Raw genomic sequence first — 19,726 nt, forward strand, 5'->3', positions numbered from 1 at the left:
AAATAATTTTTCTGAGTGAAATAAGCCAGACTGCCCCTCTCAAAAAAAAGGGTACTTACTTTGTGATTCCATTTATAGAATCTTTTAGGAAATGCAAACTATAGAAACAGAAAGCAGGCCGGGCGTGGTGGCTCACGCCTGTAATCCCAGCACTTTGGGAGGCCAAGGCAGGTGGATCACGAGGTCAGGAGATTGAGACCATCCTGGCTAACACGGTGAAACCCCATCGCTACTAAAAATACAAAAAATTAGCTGGGCATGGTGGCGGGCGCCTGTAGTCCCAGCTACTCAGGAGGCTGAGGCAGGAGAATGGCATGAACCCGGGAGGTGGAGCTTGGAGTGAGCCGAGATCGCGCCACTGCACTCCAGCCTGGGCGACAGAGCAAGACTCCATCTCAAAAAAAAAAAAAAAAAAAGAAACAGCAGAATGGTTGCTTAGGGTGGGGAGGAGAAGGCATTACAAAGGAGCATGAGGAATCTTTGGAAGTGATGGATATGCATTAGCTTGATTGTACTGGTGGTTTCAAATGTGTATACATACATAAAAATTTATCAAATTGTACATTTTATGTATGTTCAATTTATTGTATGTCAATTATACCTTAATAAAGCTTTAAAAAGGGGGGGTAAAAATTTGGATAAACTTTACCTCTTTGCCTCTTCAAAGAAAAAATGGTCAATAAGCACAGAAAATATGCTCAATATTATTAGTCATCAGGAAAGTCATCAGTGATATATCACTTTATAACCACTAGAATGACAAAAAATAAAAAGACCAGGAATACCAAGTGTTGGTGAAGTTGTAGAGCAACTGGAACTCTCATATGTTGCTGGTAGAAATATAAAATGTACAGCCACTTTGGGTAACAGTTCATAGTTTCTTACAAAGTTAAACATATACTTATGTATAACCAGCAATTCTCCTAAGTAACTACCTAAGATAAATTAGAACACATGTTTACAGAAACATGTATACTTAAACATTCATAGCAGTTTTTATAACTAAGAATGGAAAACAACTTAAAATTCCATCAGTAGATAAATGTAAACCAAATTTTTGTGTATTTCTATAATGGGAAACTACTCAGTAATAAAAAAGAATGTACTACTGATATGCACAATATCATGAATAAATTTCAAAAACGTGTTGAGTGAAAGCCAGAAACAAAAATAGTATGTATATGCTTCCTTTTATATGAAATACAAGAAAACCCAAACTAATCTCACTTTGATAGCAAACAAATCAGTGGTTTCCTGAGCCTAGAGATGGAGACAGGGATTTATTATAAAGGGGCATGAATGAATTTTGGGGGCTGATAGAAATGTTCTCTCTCTTAATTGTGGTTACATGGGTATATATATTTATCAAAACTTTGACCTTATATACTTGAAATGTGTGTAGTTTATGTGAATTATATTTCAACCAATTTGATTTTTTTTTTTTGAGACAAGAGTTTCACTCTGTCGCCCAGGCTGAGGTACAGTGGCATGATATCGGCTCACTGCAGCCTCCGCCTCCTCTCGGGTTCAAGTGATTCTTGTGCCTCAGCCTCCTGAGTAGCTGGGACTACAGGCGTGTACCACCATGCCCAGCTAAATTTTGTATTTTTAGTAGAGATGGGGTTTCACCATGTTGGTCAGGCTGGTCTCAAACTCCTTACCTCAAATGTTCCACCTGTCTTGGCCTCTCAAAGTGCTGGGATTACAGGTGTGAGACACCACACCTGGCCGAATTTGATTTTTAAAAAATCCATACCACCACCCTTGTTTTGCTACTCATTATTTCTCATTTGGATGAAAGCAGTACTCTTCTAAGTGATATTCCTGCTATTGCCTTACTTCTTCAAACCCATACGCTAAGAAATGACTTGTAAGACAGAAACCCGACCTTGTTACTTCCTTGCATACAACCCTTAAATTGCTTACCATTACTTAGTTTCTTAAAATAACATGTAATGCTTTTTTCCATCTGGTCTTTGCCTCTATCTTTCCCGCTCATCTTCTATTACTTTTGCCTCTCACTTTGCTTATGGCTGTCAGTTCCCAATACAGACCATGTTAATTTCATTTTTTGTGCCTACATTCATTCTCTGCCCTCTGCCTTTTGTCTAGTAAACAACTGTTTATCCTCTAAAACTCAGCTTAGGGCTCTTCTCCTTCAGGAAGCCTTTTTCTTTAATAATAATAATTAAAAAATCATTCTTTTCCATACTCTTTCTCCCTCAAAGGGAAATGGATTAAGTAACTTTAGCTTGTGGTTTTTTTTTTTTTTTTTTTTTTTGGCTCATCATAAACATTGGTATATTTACTTTTTTTTTTTTCTTTTTGAGACAAGGTCTCATTCTGTCACCCAAGCTAGAGTACAGTGGCATGATCACAGTTCACTGCAGCCTTGACCTCCCAGGCTCAAGCGATTCTCCCACCTCAGCCTCCCAAGTAGCTCGGACCACAGGCATGGCCACCATGCCCAGCTAATTTTTTATGTTTTGTAGAGACAGGGTCTCGCCATATTGTCAAGGCTGGTCTTGAACTCCTAGGTTCAAGTGGTCTCCTGTCTTGGCCTCCCAAAGTGTTGGGAGTACAGGCGTGAGCCACCATGCTTAGCTGGTATATTTACTATTTTGGCTTATTATGCTTTCAGTGCTCAACGATTAGTTTTATTTATGTTTTGGATCCACAAGGGCTATTTTGTAATAGGTGCTCAATAAGTATTTGTAGAAAGATTGAATAGAAATGTTAACAGGGTAAAAGTATACATTGTTTTGCTTTTCCCGCACACTTAGAATGCAGAAAATTACTATTTTGTTTTAAACAAAACATTTTGGCTAGGAAAAAAACTCAAGATTTATCTCAACATTTAACACCACTTTTATTTGGGTGGTGAGATTAGTTTCTTTAATATTTTTGATATTTTTGCATTTTTCAAGAGAACATTTAATAGACTATTGTTTCATGAGACATAACCTGAAAAATTGTGTAACTTTTACCTACTCAAATTAGTTTTTTTATTTCTTTAGGTCCACAAGGCGATTACAATTTCCAGTCCCCTAACCACAGACCTGACTGCAGAGCTGTCTGGTGGGCCAAAGAATGTATCAGTGCAACCTGAAATATCAGAGGGTCTTGCTACTACGCCCAGCACTCAACAAGTAAAAAGTTCTGAGAAAACCCAGATTGCTGTCCCCCAGCCAGTGGCTCCCTCCTACAGTTATGCTACCCCTACCCCCCAGGCCTCTTTCCAGAGCACCTCAGCACCATACCCAGGTAAGGACCTTTGCTCTTGGAGATAGAAGGAAAAAGTAGAACATTTGATCAAAGTATTCCCTTTTAGAGGAAAGAAGGAAGGGAGGCATAACTTGAATACTGTGTGTTAGAGAAAAAATAACTCTGTCATTGCCCCTGCAGTCATAGACTGGGGGCTCTAGAGCCTTTCCTCAGCAGGCCTCCAGCTTATGGAAATTTACGAGGCTAATTTTCACAGATCCAGATTCCACTGTGACTTAAAGGCACATGATTCAATTAAGTATAATGTTCAAGTGATCAATCAGAGCCTACTGGGAAGAAAGATTTGGATCAGTGTATTTGCTTACCTTCTGAAAGTCTGGTTGTAGGTCTCTCATTTTTATAGCATCTTTATTTTTATTTTTATTTATTTTTAAAACTTTTAATTTTTGTGGATATATAGTAGTTGTATACATTTATGGCATACATGAGATATTTTGATGCAGACATGCAATGTGTAATAATCACATCATGTAAAATAGAGTATCCATCCCTTCAAGCCTTTATCCTTTGTGTTACAAACAATCCAGTTACATTATTTTAGTTATTTTAAAATGTGCAATTAAAATATTATTGACTATAGTCACCCTGTTGTGCTATCAAATACTAGGTCTTATTTGTTCTTTCTAGCTTTTTTTTTTTTGTACTCATTAACCATCCCCCCTCCCTCTTACCCCACACTACCCTTCGCAGCCTCTGGTAACCATCCATCTATCTAACCATTACTCTCTATCTCCATGAGTTCAGTTGTTTTGATTTTTAGATTCCACAAATAAGTGAGAACAAGCAGTGTTTGTCTGTGCCTGGCTTATTCACCTAACATAATGACCTCCAGTTCCATCCATGTTGTTGGAAATGACAAAATTTCATTCTTTTTTATGGCTGAGTAGTACTCCATTGTATATAAGCACCACATTTTCTTTATTCATTCATCTGTTGATGGACACTTAGGTTGCTTCCAAAGTTTGGCTGTTGTGAACAGTGCTGCAAACATGGGAGTGCAGATACCTCTTCGATACACTGATTTCCTTTCTTTTGGGTATAGACCCAGCAGTGGGATTATTGAGTCACATGGTAACTCTATTTTTATTTTTTTGAGGAACCTCCAAACTGTTCTCCATAGTGGTTGTACTAATTTACATTCCCACCAATAGTGTACAAGGGTTCCCCTTTTCTCCACATCCTCACCAGCATTTGTTATTGCCTGTCTTTTGTATAAAAGCCATTTTAACTGGGGTGAGATGATATCTCACTGTAGGTTTTTTTTTTTTTTGAGACAGAGTCTCACTCTGTTGCCCAGGCTGGAGTGCAGTGGCGCAATCTCGGCTCACTGCAAGCTGCGCCTCCCGGGTTCATGCCATTCTCCTGCCTCAGCCTCCCGAGTAGCTGGGACTACAGGTGCCCACCACCACGCCCAGCTAATTTTTTGTATTTTTAGTAGAGATGGGGTTTCACCGTGTTAGCCAGGATGGTCTCGATCTCCTGACCTTGTGATCCGTCCGCCTTGGCCTCCCAAAGTGCTGGGATTACAGGCGTGAGCCACCGCGCCCGGCCATCTCATTGTAGTTTTTATTTGCATTTCTCTGATGATCAGTGATGTCGAGAAGCTTTTCATATGCCTGTTTGCCATTTGTAGGTCTTCTTTTGAGAAATCCCTGTTCAAATATTTTGCCCATTTTTAAATGGGATTATTAAATTTTTTCCTGTGGAGTTGTGTGAACTCTTTATATATTCTGGTTATTAATCCCTTGTCAAATGGGGAGTTTGCAGATATTTTCTCCCATTCTGTGGGTTGTCTCTTCACTTTGTTGATTGTTTCCTTTGCTGTGCAGAAGCTTTTTAATTTGATGTTATCCCTTTTGTCCATTTTCGCTTTGGTTGCCTGTCCTTGTGGGGTATTACTCAAGAATTTTTTTTTGCTCAGACCAGTGTCCTGGAGAAGCATCTTTATTTTTAAAGCCATTCATAAGAAGTAGATTTATACATAGTGTATAAATAAATCTGTGCTTCACAGGTGCTGTTCTAAGGTATTAGGAAGAATTGGTTAATCAAGAAACTAAGTTGGTCTTTATCCCCTGAAAAAGTCAAGAGGGTAAAAGCAAAGTCAGTGATAATGAATTTTTGCCAATTTTTAATTTTTCAGGGTGTCCTTTGGTAGTAATAGAACATGAAATTTTAGGGGTTCAATCATGAGGCACCAAAGTAATTTTTGTATCCAGTCAAGATGCCTGTAATTTTTGGTGTAATTGTGAAGGGTTTGGGTTGAACTGTTTTGAATAGCCATTTTTTGGTTCATTATACTTTCTCTGAGTATCATGTTTCTTTCTTTTCTTTTTTTGAAAGTCACTTCAGAGAGTTCTTATTCCATCTCCTGGGGCATCCAAATGCTGAAGCTTCCATTAAGGATGGTTTCATTTCTCCTCAAGTGCAATGTTCCCATGCAGAGGTGGATAAATCTCAAGTTTCATATTTGTCTAGGAAGCCCTTCTCGCCTCCCAGGCTTGAAATATGAGTGGACTAGCCTATTGTTTGCTTTAAGCTCTCCTAGTTTCGAAGTCTCATAGCAAATGAACATTTATTGTCAGAGAAATAAGATTTATATAATCGGTGGCTTTCAATGGTCTGCAAACATTTTTAGTTGGGGGAGGGGAGTGATGCTACTGACGTCTGGTAAGTATGGGTCAGTGATACTGTTAAACACCTTACAGTGCTCAGGACATTTCCCTCCATGACAAAGAATTACCTGGTCCAAAATATCAGGAGTGCTGAGCTTGAGAAACTCTGACATATGTGAAATAGCTGGTGAATAGTATAAAGACAGTATATAGCTCTTTGCTGACTTGAGTGTTCCAAAAATGCTAGCATACTTCAAGATTAGATCAGTTTGAACTGAAATGGTCTGGGAAGATTTCTTGGAGAGGAGACCGACTTTAAGCTAGAAACAAAATGCTGTATTTAGAATAAAGCAAGGCAAACACCGCAATTGAAAGAAATAACTTTAGCAAAGTCCCTGAGAGTAGACTGTGGCTTTGTGGAACACAAGAGGGAAAATCAATATAACTAGAGGCAAAATTAGATAGGAAGGATAAGACAGTGAGATCAGATGATGGTTCTCTAATGGCAGGTTGGAAGTTTGTCCTTAAATATGATATGGGAGCAGGAGTCTTAAATAAAAGAGTAACATAGTGGGTGAGTATTTTGGAAAGACTAATGGTGTTGGTTGTTTTAGGAAGACAGAATAGATTGGAGTAGAGAGAGCTAGCAGAGGGAAGATAAAATAAGATTCTTGGAATAAGCAAGCTGGGCGTGGTGGTGCATGCCTGTAGTCCCAGCTACTTGGGAGGTTGAGGTGGGAAGATCGCTTGAGCCCAGGAATTTGAGGCTGCAGTGAGGTATGATTACACAACTGCACTCTATCCTGAGCAACAGAGTGAGGCCCTGACTCAAAAAGAAAAAAAAAAATTCTTGGAATAATCTAGTGTGAACAATGAATCTTGTAGCAATTGGAATGGAAAGAAAGTAAGGCAGATTTGTAACCATTTGCCTTCCCTTCTAGAAACTTTATATATGTATCTTATTAGAAAGTTATTTGTTAGCATAAAGGTGATACTTGAAACAGGATTTGAACTCTGTGGAATGTAATATATAGGGAGGGCTTAGGGACAGACTGTAGTAAAAATACAGGGGAGGAAAAGAGAGAAAGGAGGAAAAATAGAATAATATGGTGTCATGATATCCAAGAGTTTTAAGATGGAGGCAGTTAGCAGTAGTAGAAGCCACTGAGATGTGAGATGAAGAATGAGGATATTAGGGTACAGCTATTAGATTTACTAAGAAGTAGTTTTGAAAGATCCTTTTCAATGGAAAAGTGGGGACAGAATCAAATTTCAAGCAATTAGAGAGTAGAAAAAAGTTAGTAATTGATGGCAGTAGCTGAATATTGATCATGAAAGGAGTTTGATCACAAAAGAAGGAGAGAAATAAGACAGTCTGGATCTATTTCTTATCTCTGGTATATTTACTTTGTTTCCAGTTATAAAGGAACTGGTGGTATCTGCTGGAGAGAGTGTCCAGATAACCCTGCCTAAGAATGAAGTTCAATTAAATGCATATGTTCTCCAAGAACCACCTAAAGGTAAACATCCCCTTACATTTGGATAACTGTTTTTTGTTTTTAAAAGAGATGGAGTCTTGCTGTGTTGTCCAGGCTGGTCTCAAACTCCTGGGCTCAGGAGATCCTCCCACCTTAGTCTTCCTAGTAGCTGGAACTACTGGCATACACTACCACTCCTGGCCCTTATCTTTTTCCCTCCTCTGACTTCCTGTCAGGAAAAAATATATATTTTTTAAGTTACAAATTTATATTAGCAGTCATCTTGAATAACTTCTTTCTAAGTTCTACATCTGCTATTTACTGGTTGTTTGGCCAAAATAAACAGATTAATCTGAGTCTCAGTTTCTTTCTCTTAAAATGGATATAAATACAACCTAATAAATATGTTCTGTATTAATAAGCATCAGCTATATGCTAGGCACTAAACTGGTAACTTATCTACTATCTCATTTTGCCCTTAAAGTAATCTTATGAGGTAGGAATTATTATCCCCATTTTATTGAGAAAGAAATGGAAATTAAGAGAAGTCATTTACTTAGATTCACACAGATAATGAGTGGCTCAGCTGAGATTTGAACCCAAGCGTGACATCAAAGCCTGTGATCTCAAACCCTTCATTATATAGTACCTCTCATATTCCATAAATATTTGTGCATACCCGGGTTATATCCTATCCTCACAGGACTGTTGTAAGGACCATCGTTTCCCATAGTGAGAACCCTGTCCCTGGGGGAAAAAAAAGCTAAGCCTAATGTGATATACAAAATTCAAGTTTATAAAATATATAAAGTATGGATGATTAATTCATTATTTAAGAAAACTTTTGTAATATGAACATTACTTTCACCTTTGAAGTATGTGTTAATATACCAAAGTTTGACTTACAAACACATATGGGTTCTCTTAACACTATTTATGACTTGAGTGGTACATACTTTGATGGAAATTGAGTGTGTTGGGTTTATGTTATTCTCATTAAAAGGTTAGTCAAGTAGAATGTCCTTCCCTATTTAGGATGGGGTCCTTCCATTTTAGGTACACACATCTCCAATACAGTATTCTTAATTTCTAGGCCTAATACCAAATAGCATATTAATGCAAAAAGTACTTTTCCAGAAGCAAAATGCCCTGTCTGTTCTATATTTCTGCTCTCAAATTGAGGTTTCCTTATCAATTCATTTCACATTCCTCTAGAGAAGCTTTTTCCTTTCTTCCTCTGGTGACAAGTTAAGGTGATTGGGTTTAGTGGCTTTTGAAGTTGGAGGTGAGGGACTGCCTTGAGCTGTTGATTACTACCATTCTTTTGTGAAAGACATGTTTGGCTCTACTGTATTTTCTTTCCTAACCCATATTTGCATGTACCTTTCTGTGGGTTACTATCATTTTGTAGATCAGTGTTTCAAAACACGTTAGTTTAGAAATAGATTCTTTGGCCAGGCACGGTGGCTCACACTTGTAATCCTGGTACTTTGGGAGGCTGAGGTGGGTGAATCACCTTAGGTCAGGAGTTCAAGACCAGCCTGGCCAACGTGGCAAAACCCCATCTCTACCAAAAATACAAAAAAATTAGCTGGGTGTGGTGGTGGGCGCCTGTAATCCCAGCCACTTGAGAGACTGAGACAGGAGAATTGCTTGAACCCAGGAGGCGGAGGTTGCAGTGAGCCAAGATTGTGCCATTGCACTCCAGCCTGGGTGACAGAGCAAGACTCTGTCTCAAAAAAAAAGCAAAAAAAAAAAAAAAGGCTGAGCGCAGTGGCTCATGCCTGTAATCCCAGCACTTTGGGAGGCTGAGGCGGGCAGATCACCTGAGGTCAGGAGTTCAAGACCAGCCTGGCCAACATGGTGAAACCCCATCTCTACTAAAAATAAGCCAGGCATGATGGTGGGCGCCTGTAATCCCAGCCACTGGGGAGGTTGAGGCTTGAGAATTGCTTGAACCCAGGAGGCGGAGGTTGCAGTGAGCCGAGATTACGCCACTGCACTCCAACCTGGGTGGCAGAGAGAGACTCCATCTCATTAAAAAAAAAAAAAAAAGGTAAATAGATTATTTTCTCCTGTCCTCTCTCCAGGTTCTTCCACCTTTATTAGATATGTGAGATGGATGGTTTCAAACTTCCAAAGGTTGGGGGTGATGAGGCAGGACCAATTCTGCATGCTCTTTATCCTTCTCCTGCCCTGTGGCAGCCCATTAGGATCCCTCCAGGTCCATTTTCAAAACCACTGTCCAGCTGGGCGTGGTGGCTCATGCCTGTAATCCTAGCACTTTGGGAGGCTGAGGCAGGCAGATCCTGACTTGAGGTCAGAAGTTTGAGACCAGCTTGGCCAACATGGTGAAACTCTGTTTATACTAAAAATACAAAAATTAGCCAGACGTGGTGGTACGTGCCTGTAATCCTAGCCACTTGGGAGGCTGAGGCAGGAGGATCACTTGAACCTGGGAGGCAGAGGTTGCAGTGAGCTGAGATTGCACCACTGCACTCCAGCCTGGGCAACAGCAAGACTTCATCTCAATCAATCAGTCAGTCAATAGAACAAACGAACGACTGTCCTCAGTCACTGCAACCAGCACTCTTTCTAACAGAGTTACACTCAGTTGTTCCTACCTTTGAACATATTTCTGCCTGCGAGGCATAATTCATCCCCTGAGCTTTTCTGTCCTAGGAATATTGTCCTGTTTTGAAATTTATGTTGCTAGCCTTAGCTATTATAAAATTATCTGTTCCCAAACTGTTTTCTACATGGAAAAGAATTTCCAGCTACAGTTGGAAGAAATGTCTCTGAGTACAAGTCCTGCTTGTGCTGCTTCTTTCCGTCTCCTCTCGTAACATAACTACTACATACTAAATACGTTTGTGAGAGCTGTTGGCGCTGACAACTGGCCAAAAAAATTCTTGTTTTGGAGGAGGAAGGAAGGAAGAAGACCTTGTCTCCCAGGATTATAAAATAAAATTGGTCTTCAGATGAAGGATATCTTGGAATTAGGTTATGTGTACTGATTTTAACATTTGAACTCATGAAATAAGAAAAAGATGACCACTCTCTGCTAAGCGTTTCAGGTTTTTTTTTTCCCCCCTTTTTCTTTTTTACTTTTGGTTAGTAACTTAAACTAAACCTTCCTACCAAAGTCCTCCCTTCCCTAACCAGAAATGCATTTTGATCCAAAAAAATTTAAGACTACTTTTTCTGGGGAGGGATGCCATTTAGATAGCATCCTACCCTTGCCTTACCTAGTGATATAGTCTGACCTGCAAGTGGGTACCATTTAATGCTTCATTTGATTTTAATTAATTTCACTGGGCCTGTTTTAAATGGGCCATCTCCTACCATCTTCTGCAGTGTGTTATTTAGCTCAGCAGGAATGAAGTAGCTCTTTTAACTCACCAGGGTGTGATGACCTCAGTGAGACGAGCATTGTTAGCACTCTGTAAAAAGCTATTTTTGAACCATGTTATTTAGAAGTCATTGCTGTTCTTTGTTGCAAAAGAAGTTTTGCAAGGAAATGGCCTTTGTTCCCAATGAGTTCATCTATAATGGTTGGTCGGACATGTATTTTCAGTGGTATGCCACACCATGAGCAACCTGGTATTTTTTAGGGAGGATTGGCCCTGAGAGGGTCGGTATAGGGCAGGAATAAGCATTGTTGGGAGAGAGTTGGAAGAAGCCCTAACTGTAGCTGAGTCAGCAGAATTCGCTCTTTCTTTCAGCAGGTGGTTTGGTTTCCCTACAGGCTTTGGGGTGAAATCTTAAAAACTAAAGCCTTGTCAAGATCAGAAGAGATTTGTTATTGGCAGGCTATGTGGCTGTCCTCTTTGTGTGTAGGTGTGTGTTTTCATGATTTTTGTAACTGCCCTTCTATAGGAGAAACCTACACCTACGACTGGCAGCTGATTACTCATCCTAGAGACTACAGTGGAGAAATGGAAGGGAAACATTCCCAGATCCTCAAACTATCGAAGGTGAATTTGCCTCCTTTCACTTGCAGGGCAAAGGTAGAGGAGTTGACTGTTTTCTAAAATGAATATCATATAATTTTCTGTCTACACTTAAGTTGTAAACAGTCTTTTAGAAATGAATCCTCCAAAAATCTGACTGGCTGACATCCAGTATTTGTTAGTGTATGATTCTCAAAATTTCATTTATGGTAAGAAGACTGTACCAGCATGGTAGTGGTGGCTGAAAATATACACTAAACGGCTTTTAAGGCTAACTTAAGGATTTTAGAATTTGGGATAAGCTAGGTTATTTGTGGCCACATGACTGCATACATTGACTCAGCCTTTGTGGGATTCAGTATAGGTTTTTTCTTTTTTTTGAGACAGGGTCTTGCTCTGTCACCTAGGCCGAAGTGCAGTGGTGTGATCACGGCTCACTGCAGTCTTGACTTCCCAGGCTCAAGCAATCCTCCTACCTCAGCCTTCTGAGTAGCTGAGACTGCAGGGTCATGCCATTATACCTAGCTAATTTTTGTATTTTTTATAGAGATAGAGTCTCATCATATTGCCCAGGCTGGTCTTGAACACCTGGCCTCAAGCAGTCCTCCCATCTCAGCCTTCCAAAGTGCTGGGATTACAGGTGTGAGCCACCATGCCCAGCCTAAGTACAGTTATTGACAGCTCTAAAATGTTTGTATTTGGCTGGGCGCAGTGGCTCCCACCTGTAATCCAAGCACTTTGGGAGGCTGAGGTGGGGTGGGACAACTGCTTGAGGCCACGAGTTTGAGAAGAGACTGGGAAACATGGCAAGACCCTGTCTCTACAAAATAAAAAATTAGCTGGGTGTGGTGGTTCATACCTGTAGTCCCAGCTGGTCAGGAGGCGGAGGTGGGAGGATCACTTAAACCCAGGAGTTTAAGGCTGCAGTGAGCTATGATCATACTACTGCCCTAAAGCCCAGGTGACAAAGTGAGATCTTTTCTCTAAGAAAAAAGTTTGTATTCTTTGGCCCAGCAGTCTCATTTAGTCATTCATTCTACATCTATTCATTGTACACTGGTTATGTGGCAGGCATTGGGGATTTACCAGAGAATTAGTTATAATTTTAATGTTCAAGAACAATAGAGTCTAGTAGGTGATACTGATAGGAAGCAGGTAATTATAACAGGTGGCACACTAGGTCAGTGCAGAGGGTCAATGAAGCCTTGGAAAGGTAGAGTGGATTTCTTAGAGTGACTGACTTACTAGGTAAAGGGTGAAGGGATAATACCTCAAGCAGAAGAAGCAACATGTCCACTGGGCCAAAAATGGGAGCGAAAATGTGGGGAAAGGGGAATTTATATGTGGTTCTAAGTTGGAAAGATGCAGGGGCCAGATGGAGCAAAAGCCTTATATGCCGGATTAAGGACTTTGAATCTTATCCAGAAGGAATATGGAGCCCTTGAAAGGCTTTAAGCAAGAGAAACACATGTTTAGATCTTCAGATTAGAAAAATCACCTGACTACAGATTGGAGGAGATAAGACTCAAACTATAGAGGTCAGTGAGGAATCTGTTGAAAAATTTAGGTGTAAAATGGTAGTAGCCTGAGTGAAAGAACTAAATAAGTAAAATTGAAAACCCACCAGCCTAGACAACATGGTGAAACTCTAACTCCACAAAAAATACAAAAATTAGTTGGGCGTGGTGGCATGTGCCTGTGGTCCCAGCTACTCAGGAGGGTGAGGTGGGAGGATCGCTTGAGCCCAGGAGGTAGAGGTTGCAGTGAGCCATGATCATGCTACTGCACTCCAGCCTGAGCAACAAAGTGAGACTGTGTCTCAAAAAATAAAAATAAAAACCACCTATTGAATTCATACCATATGCCATACCCAGTGCCGATTATTTTGTACACTTATTTCTTTTAATCTTCGTAACAATCCCAGGATGTAGGTATTACTATCTTTTTTACAAATGACAAAACTAAAAACTGGAGAAATGAAGTGATTTGGCCAGAGTTCACAAAGGTATTAAATGGTAGGTCTAAACTGGAGCTTTCCATCTCTAAAGGCCATGCCTTTAATAATTGTGCTATGACAAGTGGTTAAGAACTAAGGTGATGGCAGTGTGGATGGAGACAAGTGAGTAGATTGGAAAAATAATATGGAGTTTGACTTGATAAAATTTGATGATTGATGAACTGGTTGGGGATGTTGGGGAAGAGAAGTCCAGGATAATTCTAGCTTTTTGGCTTAGGTACCTGGGTGGATGTTCATTGAAATGAGGAGCACAGAAGGAGAAGCAAGTTTTAAGGAGAAGTTTGCAGATGATTAATTCATTTTTGGACAGAGTGAGTTTGAGGTACCTGTGAGACATTTGAATTGAGTTGTCCAGTTAGTAGCTGGGGGAAAGGGACTGGAGGTCAAAAGACAAGTCTGGGCTGGAGAGATATATTTGCACATCAACCTCAAATAGATGATTTTTGAAGCCACAGCAATAGATAAAATCAACCAGGGAGAGTGTGCAGAGTGAAGAAATAAGCAGGCTGAGGTTGGAATCCTGGGAACACCCATCATTTAAGGGATGGAGGGTAGAGGAAACTGAAGGAAATGAAGTGTGAGCACAGAAGTAAAAGCCAAGAAGAAGAATGTTATAAAGAGGAAATAGCCAAAGATACTACTTGTGGTTCAATTAGTATTTACCCAAAGAAAATACTTCAAAAGAAAGAAAGAAAGAAAAAAAAAACATTTGCCTGGAAGATGTTCATTACAGCATTAGTCATAATAGTAAAAATTTGGAAACAACCCAAGTATCCAACAATTAGAAATGCTTATGCGAAATTTGACACATTTGGTCATATACTGCTTTGTGGTCGTTAAAATAAATATTAAAAAGATTGTGGCTGGGTGCGGTGGCTCAAGCCTGTAATCCCAGCACTTTGGGAGGCCGAGGTGGGTGGATCACCTGAGGTCAGGAGTTCAAGACCAGCCTGGCCAACATGGCAAAACCCATGTCTCTACTAAAAATAAAAAATTAGCTGGGAATGGTGGTGCAGGCCTGTAGTCCCAGCTACTTGGGAGGCTAAGGCATGAGAATCACTTGAACCCAGGAGGCAGCAGTTGCAGTGAGTCAAGATTGCATCACTGCTCTCCAGCCTGGGTGACAGGGTGAGATTCTGTCTCAAAAAAAAAAAAAAAGATTGTATGATTGTATTATAGTAGGGAAGGTGTTCATGCTAAATGAATGGAAGAAAGAACAATAGAAAGTTTGATACCTTGATTTTAGCTAGAACTTTGAATACCACTGAAATATGAGCTCCTTGAAGACAGAGATCTTACCTTATTCGTATCCAAACTACAAGCCTAGGACAATGACTGGTACATGATTTGGTTTCAGTAAATGTTTGTTAAACGAATGAGCTGTACACAACTATTATTTTAATATGTGGTCAAGAGTTAGAAGGAAATGGAGAAATTTGATGAGTTGATGTGTTATGATAGTGATATGCTGGGTACTTTTTTGTTTTTTCTTTTATATTAAGTTTATAAATTAGTAAAAATCAGGAGGGAAAAATATTCAGATATTTGGGAACTATTTAGTATCTTTACAAAATGTTTTTCTTTGAAGTGATGATTATTTTAATTTCGTAACTCTGTGGAGTGGGATATTGGGGCCCTTAGTGTTCTTCTGAAAAGAAAATGGGAGTACAGAGATATTTGAAATCCCTTCTGTTGTTCTAGAGTCAGCTAGTCATAAGATTCACATTAAAAGGGTTTTTTTTTTTTTTCAGTTCGTTGTTTATCTCTTCAGCTAGTTTACTTTTTCTTGCTGGAGTGCAGTGACATGATCTCGGCTCACTGTAACCTCCACCTCCCGGGCTCAAGCCCTCCTTTCACCTCAGCCTACTAAGTAGCTGGGACTACAGGTGTGTGCCACCACACCTGGCTAATTTTTATATTTTTGGTAGAGATGGGGTTTTGGCATATTGCCCAGGCCGGTCTTGAACTCAGGAACTCAAGTGATCCACCCGCCTCCTCCCAAATTGCTAGGATTACAGGCTACTTTACCTTTTCCATTTTGGAAATAGGGGAAGGAAAGAGTGAAAGATTCAGCTTGGGAAAGTTCAGATATATCTTACTTTAAATGTAATTCCTGCTCTTTATGATTGTCTAAGAGATCTTCTCTCACTTCTGCAGCTCACTCCAGGCCTGTATGAATTCAAAGTGATTGTAGAGGGTCAAAATGCCCATGGGGAAGGCTATGTGAACGTGACAGTCAAGCCAGGTATGTTTTCAGCCCTGGCTGTGTCTCCCTTCCTTCCTCTGCAGGACTCCTGAGGAGATAGAGATTTGATTTGGGGTTTTTGATTCTCATTTTTTTTGTAATGTATTTATTCAGCAATTCCTAGTTCAATGTGGTGAATAGTTACAATAGCAAAATACAGACTTTGTTCCAACAGTGCTCTAGTTGGAATGCCGAGCTGGACACATGGCCCACAGTGCAGTATGGCCTAAGCAATAACTTATCTACCGAGACCTACTTCTTCAAGTGGGCCATGCTGAGAGGGACCATGAGTTGTAATTAACAGACACAGGGAAGCCAAGAGCCTAGGAGAAGCATGCAGAAGGAGAACCAGCCAAGTGACCAGCTCTTTCTGATCTCTTTCCAGAGATGTGGGCCTTTGTACACAGAGTTCCTCATTTAAACACTACCAGTCTCTTTCACCTTGGTAACAAAATCATGTCATTCTTTTAAAATGAACCACTGTAGGTAGATCACAGTGCAGTAGGAAGGAATCTTATTTTGCATTTTCAGAGAAATTTAAGAGAAGATGGGCAGTTGTATTAGTACATTTTCATGGTGCTGATAAAGACATACCTGAGACTGAGCAATTTACAAAAGAAAGAGGTTTAATGGACTTACAGTTCCACGTGGCTGGGGAGGCCTCACAATCATGGTGGAAGACAAGGAGGAGCAAGTCACATCTTATGTAGATGACAACAAGCAAAAAGAGTTTGTGCAAGGAAACTCCCATTTTTAAAACCATCAAATCTCATGAGACTCATTCACTATCACAAGAACAGCATAGGAAAGACCTGCCCCCATAATTCAATTACCTCCCACCAGGTTCCTCCCACTGGGTTCCTCCCACGACACGTGGGAATTGTGGGAGTTACAATTCAAGATGAGATTTGGGTGGGGACACAGCCAAACCATATCATTCCACTCCTGGCCCCTCCCAAATCTCATGTCCTCACATTTCAAAACCAGTCATGCCTTCCCAACAGTCCCCCAAAGTCTTAACTCGTTTCAGCATTGACTGAAAAGTCTACAGTCCAATGTCTCATCTGAGACAAGGCAAGTCGATTCTGCCTATGAGCCTGTGAAATAAAAGCAAGTTAGTTACTTCCTAGGTACAATGGGGGTACAGGCTTGGATAAATATAGCCGTTCCAAATGGGAGAATTTGGCCAAATCAGAGGGATTACAGGCCCCATGCAAGTGCAGAATCCAGCAGGGCAGTCAAGTCTTAAAACTCCAAAATGATCTCCTTTGACTCCATGTCTCACATCCAGGTCATGCTGATGCAAGAGGTGCATTGCTATGGTCTTGGGCAGCTCTACTCCTGTGGCTTTGCAGGGTACAGCCTCCCTCTCAGCTACTTTCACAGCCTGGCGTTGAGTGTCTGCGGCTTTTCCAGGTGCATAGTGCAAGCTGTCAGTGGATTTACCATTCCAGGGTCTGGAGGACAGTGGCCCTTTTCTCACAACTCCACTAGACAGTTCCCCAGTAGGGACTGTGTGGGCCTCCAATCCCATATTTCCCTTCTGCACTGCCCTAGCAGAGGTTCTCCATGAGAGCCCTGCCTCTGCAGCAGACATCTGCCTGGACATCCAGGTGTTTCCATACATACTCTGAAATCTAGGTGGAAGTTCCCAAACCTCAATTTTTGACTTCTGTGTACTTGCAGGCTCAACACCACATGGAAACTGCCAAGACTTGAGGCTTGCACCCTCTGAAGCCACAGCCTGAGCTCTACATTGGCCCTTTTCAGCCATGGCTGGAGCAGCTGGGATACAGGGCACCAAGTCCCTAGGCTGCACACAGCACTGAGAACCTGGGCCTGGCCCACGAAACCATTTTTCCCTCCTAGGCCTCCAGGCCTCCAGCCCCTGTGAGGGCTGCTATGAAGCCCTCTCACATGCCCTAGAGACATTTTCCCCATTTTCTTGGGGATTAACTTTCAGCTCCTCATTACTAATGCAAATTTGTGAAGCCAGCTTGAATTTCTCCTTAGAAAATGGGATTTTGTTTTCTATTGCATTGTCAGGCTGCAAATTTTCTGAACTTTTATGTTCTACTTCCCTTATAAAACTGAATGCCTTTAACAGCACCCAAGTCACCTCTTGAATGCTTTGCTCTTTAGAAATTTCTTCTGCCAGATTCCCTAAATCATCTCTCAAGTTCAAAGTTCTGCAGATCTCTAGGGCCGGGGCAAAATGCTGCCAGTCTCTTTGTGAAAACATAGCAAGAGTCACCTTTGCTCCAGTTCCCAACAATTTCCTCATTTCCATCTGAGACCACTTCAACCTGAACTTTATTGTCCATATTGCTATTAGCATTTTGGGCAAAGCCATTCAACAAGTCTCTAGGAAGTTCCAAACTTTCCCACATTTTCCTGTCTTCTTCTGAGCCCTCCAAACTGCTTGAACCTCTGCCTGTTACCCAGTTGCAAAGTTGCTTCCACATTTTTGGATATCTTTTCAGCAGCACCCTACTCTACTGGTACCAATTTACTGTGTTAGTACGTTTTCACACTGCTGATAAAGACATGCCTGAGACTGGGCAATTTACAAAAGAATGAGTTTTAATGGACTTAGAGTCGCACGTGGCTGGGGAGGCCTCACAACCATGGCAGAAGGCAAGGAGAAGCAAGTCATGTCTTACATGGATGGCAGCAGGCAAAAAGAGAGCTTGTGCAGAGTAACTCCTGTTTTTAACACCATCAGATCTTGTGAGACTCATTCACTATCATGAGAACAGCACAGGAAAGACCCGCCCCCATAATTTAATCACCTCCCACCAGGTTCCTCCCATGAGGTGGGAATTGTGGGAGTTACAATTCAAGATGAGATTTGAGTGGAGACAGAGCCAGACCATATCAACAGTGGTACATATACAGCATAAATTCTCAATGCTCTTTTCTTTCTTGGTAATAGATTTTCTTTTCATTCCTTGTACTTTGTAGCCAAGATAATCCTTTCACCTTCTTAAAAATGTGATCAGCATCAAGACCATTTGATCATTTTGCAAAGAAAATGCCATGGATTTGTAGCACAGTCATTTGGGTGGACCAGAGTGGTTTGTGACCTTCCCATCACTTAACCCATAGTTAGTTCACATACAGTGAGCTCTAGGATGGTTGAGAAACCACCCATCAGCTTTTCAGCACAGTCTGTGCCAAGGGACGGTTTGATTGCCAAGGCCTTTATTGCCCACAGCTTGTTTGTTGTCTGCTTCTAGTCAGGCTTGGCTGAAAGGAGTCACTTGCTGCTGCAGTACTTTTCATCAACTAGATAGCACATGAGCATTGAAAGAATACACAGGGCATGGTCTTAGGAATGGTCAGATTTGTAAGAGGCTTTTATACTCCGAAGTGTCTTATGTTAGAATGGCAGTCTGGTCTTGTGACTCTCCTGTGTGGTGATGCTTCAATCATTAATTATGTAATGCAGGGGTCCCCAGCCCCAAGGCCATGGACTGCTATCTGTCCGTGGCCTGTTAGGAACTGGGCTGCACAGCAGGAGGTAAATGGCGGGTGAGTGAGCACTACTGCCTGAGCTCTGCCTCCTGTCAGATCAGTGATGGCATTAGATTCTCACAGGAGGATGAACCTTATTGTGAACTGCACACGCAAGGGATCTAGGTTGTACACTCCTTTTGAGGCTCTAATCCCTGATGGTCTGAGGTGGAAGTTTCATCCCAAAACCATGCACTGCACCCCAGCCCCCAACCCCCACCCCCCGTTCATGGAAAAATTGTCTTCCACAAAACTGGTCCCTGGTGCCAAAAAGGTTAGGGACCACTGATGTAATGGAAATTGATTTATAATCCTCTCAGATACAGCCTGCTCCTGTAATTTCTGAAGCCTCTTTCCCAGTTTCTTTTGGGTCACTTTCTTGCAGAGCCCCGTAAGAATCGGCCCCCCATTGCTATCGTGTCACCTCAGTTCCAGGAGATCTCTTTGCCAACCACTTCTACAGTCATTGATGGCAGTCGTGAGTACTTGTCTAAGTATGATGTTTTAGAAGAACATTCACCGTGTACTCTGATAGAAAATTCTAGTAGAAGATTTGGGGCCAGCTGTGTCTGCGTTCTGTTTAGGCCAGTCATCTTGACCATGTTAGGGGAAGGCCAACC

General features: G+C 41.1%; 1 protein-coding gene across 7 annotated transcripts in view; it reads left to right on the forward strand.

Moving 5' to 3' along the window:
* The window catches only part of KIAA0319L (KIAA0319 like), a 124,053-nt gene that overhangs the window by 75,733 nt on the left and 28,594 nt on the right, over nt 1-19,726 (forward strand). For all 7 annotated transcript variants that reach the window (XM_008965033.5, XM_008965032.4, XM_008965030.4 and 4 more), the window contains exons 4-8: nt 3,018-3,264; nt 7,316-7,417; nt 11,255-11,352; nt 15,503-15,590; nt 19,492-19,584. In XM_008965033.5, the coding sequence (XP_008963281.4) occupies nt 3,018-3,264; nt 7,316-7,417; nt 11,255-11,352; nt 15,503-15,590; nt 19,492-19,584 (628 nt within the window). The remainder of the gene's footprint in view (nt 1-3,017; nt 3,265-7,315; nt 7,418-11,254; nt 11,353-15,502; nt 15,591-19,491; nt 19,585-19,726) is intronic.

This window comes from Pan paniscus, chromosome 1, assembly GCF_029289425.2.
Source record: "Pan paniscus chromosome 1, NHGRI_mPanPan1-v2.0_pri, whole genome shotgun sequence".
Classification (NCBI taxonomy): Eukaryota; Metazoa; Chordata; class Mammalia; order Primates; family Hominidae; genus Pan; species Pan paniscus.